Genomic DNA, 5,160 nt, shown 5'->3' with positions numbered 1-5,160 from the left:
AGAATTCCTTAACCGGTTTCTGATTTTATGAACGCAGACACCAACAATATACCGTAATTTGGCGGATCCAGCTTCTGTTAATGATTGCTCATTGGAGGTTGATGATTCTGACTGGGTTGAAACAACAGTCTGCACTTTCTCTTTTATGATTTTGTCCATTATCCAGAAGGCAAGTTTTGACGACATTTTATTTTGAAGTTTGGTCAATTCATTTACGTTGAACAACTTTCTAATGCTATTAAGATGTTCTTGTCCTACAAGGAAGTCGTTTAAATTTTTGTATGAAAGCATCCATTTCGTATTTTTGCTAGTGTCATCTTCTAAACATGCGTCTACTTTAAAGTGAATATACTCCATGTGATCCACAAATTGCTCTGATGAAATAAAGTCTGATGAAAGAAGAGTCACGAATTCAGAAGATTTATTTGCAGCTATAAATTCATGTATATTAAATGGGCAAGCTGAACGTGGTAGTTCCATTTCTGACCATTGTTCTGTATCTATTCCGTGCCAGAAAGATATATGTCCGTCTTACTGCATGTTTATTTGAATGCTCGTCAATGCATTCACCCAAAATCCCTGAACAACACGACAAATCGGCTTCAACTGCATTAAATGGTTTGTCATAAAATTCATAAACTGAACTTTGATGTTTCATGAACGCAGCAGTCATATTTAAATTCTTTATAGAAAGTCCTTTCTTGCACACGGCCCTTCCAATAGCTACCCCCAATTGTCCTGGTGCAAAAAATGAGGAACTGTCAATTTCCAGGTTTTCAATTGTCTGTCCCTGAGCTCGGTGAACAGTCATAGCAAAAGCTAGAATGATTGGTATTTGCGAACGTGACGCTAATATTTTATTTTGACTCGCATCAAATATTTCAAAGATTTCCGGTTTCATTTCATGTAGTTCACCATTAAAATTTATAACTGGCGGCAATCCATTTGATAGTTTATAAACAATTCCTCGTTGTCCATTAAAAAGTCTTCCAGCTAAATTCTTTATCAAAATAACAGGAGCACCTTCTTTAAGAAGCAGTGTTTTGGGAATCGGAGACCGCAAAAGCAAATTTTTGTTTCCTGAAAAGTAAACATTGGGGCTAATTATATGCTTCAACGATATTAGAATAAACACACACGCACACATGCTCGCACGCACGCACATAAATACATGATTAAACATTGTGTCTGAAATCATTCGTCCTCCACATCTGATGCATGTGGTAAAGTTGTACTGGCACATAGAACTGGCACATAATACAGGAACACATGCTAGGGTAAGTGCACGCTACCGTTGAAAAAATGATTGTAGATCCAAAACATACAAAAATGATACACACGTATAGAAAATACGTCTTTTCTTATCTTGTCACCGAAAAAAAAAAAAAAACAAACACAGGCGCACATTATCCGTGTACTCGTGTTTTTCCGTTTCGACTTTTGATAATACAACTGTAATATTTTTCTAACTTCAGTCATTGCTGTTTTACTGCTACAAACTAATGGCAACAAGGCAGTCTGAAAAACAGCTAAATCCCCCGCCACTGCTATGGATAGTGAAAGGGTAAACCTTTGATTTTAGCTGTGACCTTGACCTTGAACTGACATGGCTGACTCATGAATTCTGCACAACGTCTTGATGAGGTGATCATTTGACCCAAGTTTAATGAAAATCCTTCAAGGGGTTTAGGAGATACAGAGCTGAAACCTTTGACCTTCAGTTGTGACCTTGACCTTGAGTTGACATGGCTGACTCATGCGTTCTTGATAAGGTGATCATTTGACCCAAGTTTGATGAAAATCCTTCAAGGGGTTTAGGAGATACAGAGTGGACACAAAATGGAAGGCTCAAACATTCGACCCTTAGTTGTGACCTTGACCTTGAGCTGGCATGGTTGACTCATAATTTCTGCACATCGTTTTGATGAGGTAATCATTTTACCCAAGTTTTATAAAATCCCTTAAAGGGGTTTAGGAGATATAGAGCGGACACGAAATAGAAGGCTCAAACCTTTGACCTTCAGTTGTGACCTTGACCTTGAGCCGGCATGGCTGACTCATGGGTTATGCACATTGTCTTGATGAGGTGATCATTTGACCCAAGTTTTATAAAATTTCTTCAAGGGGTTTAGGAGATATAGAGCGGACACAAAATGGCAGGCTCAAACATTTGACCTTGAGTTGTGACCTTGACCTTGAACCGACAAGGCTGACTAATGGGTTCTGCAAATCGTCTTGTTGAGGTGATCATTTGACCCAAGTTTCAGGAAAATCCTTCAAGGGGTTTAGGAGATATGGACCGATTTTATTGATGTTCCGAAAGGTAAAGACAATCGACAAAAGTAGTATACGGGTCGGTTTGGGCTTAAGATGCGTGCAAGAGCCATGGGGATTAATAACAGCAGTAATAATAACCGGCTGTATTTAGCAGTACAGCAGCAGTAGTAGTAATACAACTGTTAGTGCTTCTAAGAACAAGTAGTGTTAACAGTATTACTGCAACTACTGCTAAAATCTGCCAGCAGTAATAGCAGTTTTATATTTCAATATTAATCGTGTATATATTTCAATCTTGTATATGTGTATTTTAAATTGAACAAACGTTACAGGCTAAAAACATATTGATGTTTAGAAAGGTAAAGCCAATCGACAAAAGTAGTATAAGGGTCAGTTAGGACTTAAGATGCGTGCAAGAGCCATGTCAATAATTGATCACACATTCTAGAATCAAATCAATCAGAATAAGAATTTTGATCATTAAAAAGTGTCGTTTGTGGTTTCGTGCGTTTGGTAAATCATTTTCAATTTGTTTATTAAGTGTTTATGGTAAATTGCGTTCTGTGAATGTAGTCTTTTCTTTTGAAATTTATATTTATTCAATAATTTTACCTTCATCTTTAGCTTTAAATACTTCAACTTCTCCCTCTAACTCGTCTAGCATCTCCTCATTTACAAAGCGGACATCAAAATTTGTTCCATACAACCTCGTCAAACCTTCTTGCGGAACATCTGGGTTATCACTTAAACTTCCAAGAAGATCAATGGTGGCATCTGATGGTGACCCGTCACATAATTCTTCTACCGCTTTTGCTAAATCCTGCTCCTTCTGTCTAATTACCTGTAAGATATAAGAACAAAAATCAATCGCTTTGTATAAACGTTTAAGTTTGTTTTCGCCATCTGAAAAATAATACGGCAGTGGTGGTGATTCGATTTCAGTGACTTAAACAACCCAGTCATGGAGGACTTAAATAAATTCTAGCAATAATTCGTTTTCATTTCATTTTCTTGTAATGTGATAAAACTGTTTGTACTACTGTTTGTAGTGTTGAAACAATGAGCAATGAAAAACGATTAAACTAGAACATTAAAGACATGTGTTTTAAACTACTGCATTAATTTTATAGAAATCCAAACCTTAATAAACCTAAAGATATGTACAATTAAGGACAGAATTGCTAAAACTAAATATGAGCTGTCTAATGACAGCGCACTGGATTAACTGAAACGGTTCCACATAGAAATTGCATAAAAGTCAGAACGGGTCAAAATTTGTAAAAAATTGCTAGAGTTACGTAACTTGCCCTATGTGGACATGCTATGATAATGTAAATATGCAGGAAATTTGAAAGCATTTGGCCCAGTTCTTACGACTTTATGTCGAAAAAAATCAAATCATAGCATTTTTGAATAATGAAAAATCACAATGCCTGTAGAGGGATTTGAACCCAGGTCGCGCGAATGGAAGCTGAGCTAAAGAGTCGACTCCCTGACACAGTTGAGTGGTACAAGCTATGCGTAATCAACCTTAACACAATAATAGTTTAGAAATCTGCTTATGAGCAAAAATTTTAACCGGAAATCCTTAGCTGAACAACAGTATATTTTTGAAAAAAAAAATTTAAACTACGTTTCCAAAGGATCTTTTCGCTGGTTTTATCATATTGTCAATCTTCCAGCTGTACGCGAAATTTTCGTAATAAACACACCAACAATTTCTAACCTCTGTCAAATGAACATGATGAGGAAATGCGAGGTCGAATAACAGGCTGCTAAAACAGTACTCTCCGTCATCATTTAGAAACTTGTTTGGGACTGGCGGTAGTTGCATAAAATCTCCACAGCCAATTACCTGAAATTATAATATTGCTCAGTTACAATGTTTATCACTAGAAACAGAAATACTAGTTGTATTATAAAAATTGATTTTTTTGTAATACAACACAGAAATATCAGGGTTTTTTTAGCATCTGAAAATTGAATACTGCATAAGCAAGTGATGGTTGGTTTTGGGCAGTTTTGCATTTTTAATTATTGCTCATGAACAGACGCGTCTGCAATATTCATTATTTTTTTTTTAATTTCCTCGGTGCCTCCGTGGTAAATACATTTAAATTGAAAAAAATAACTATGGTTCTGATACAATAGTTTAGATATTGGCGCCATGCATTTTGTAATGAACAATTATGTACCTGCATGCCCCCGAAACATAGATCACTTCGCTTAACGTGTCGACAAACATACTCGACCATCTCAAAAACTCTCTTAGACAACATACTAATTTCGTCAATAACTAAACATTCTGGTGATACGATTCTCTGTCTAGCAGATGCGTAATTGTCGTCGTTATCGAATAATTCTGTTAGTTTCTCAAAGCTGTGACGACCATCTCCTATACCGGCCCAATGGTGTAACGTTGAAGCACGCATTCCGAGTTGTAAACTGGCCATTCCCGTCGTAGCTGTTTTTTTATGGACACTCCTTTGATAATTTCTCTAAAATATGAAAGAATTAGAATTAGAATCCTTTTAGAAACGATTTCTAATTTTTATGAAAAAAGGGTGAAATTCCCTTAAATTAATATAGTGATAAAAGTGGCTTATTTCTCCCCATTTCGATATAATTTCGAACAAATTTTGATTGAATTCATTTTAAAGGTGGTCAATAACATTTAAGCAATATTTAATGACACTTTTTACCTTTTATTCATTCTGTTAGAATTTTATTTGAGGAACAAAAATGCACATGAAATAGAAAGGAACAAAAAGGCACATTACATAGAGTTCGATCACTATTAGAACTGTATATTTTCTTGATTGTTATAAAATTTTGTAATTACTCCCCTTTAATATGAAATTGTTTAAAAAAGCTGAGTATATC

The 5,160-nt window shown here is 35.7% G+C and overlaps 1 protein-coding gene across 1 annotated transcript; it reads right to left on the bottom strand.

Annotated features, from left to right (window-relative positions):
- Positions 1-448: 448 nt before the first annotated feature.
- On the bottom strand, positions 449-4,730 carry LOC123537946 (uncharacterized). Its single transcript, XM_045321891.2, has 4 exons — positions 4,473-4,730; positions 4,004-4,132; positions 2,890-3,118; positions 449-1,080 (listed from the first exon to the last, which is right to left on the bottom strand). The coding sequence occupies exons 1-4, from the start codon at positions 4,728-4,730 to the stop codon at positions 449-451; spliced, it is 1,248 nt and encodes a 415-aa protein (XP_045177826.2).
- Positions 4,731-5,160: the final 430 nt, after the last annotated feature.

The sequence above is a fragment of the Mercenaria mercenaria genome, chromosome 1 (genome assembly GCF_021730395.1).
Source record: "Mercenaria mercenaria strain notata chromosome 1, MADL_Memer_1, whole genome shotgun sequence".
NCBI lineage: Eukaryota > Metazoa > Mollusca > Bivalvia > Venerida > Veneridae > Mercenaria > Mercenaria mercenaria.
Note: the sequence above shows the minus strand (reverse complement) of the source record. Positions and strands in the feature narration are given on the sequence as shown.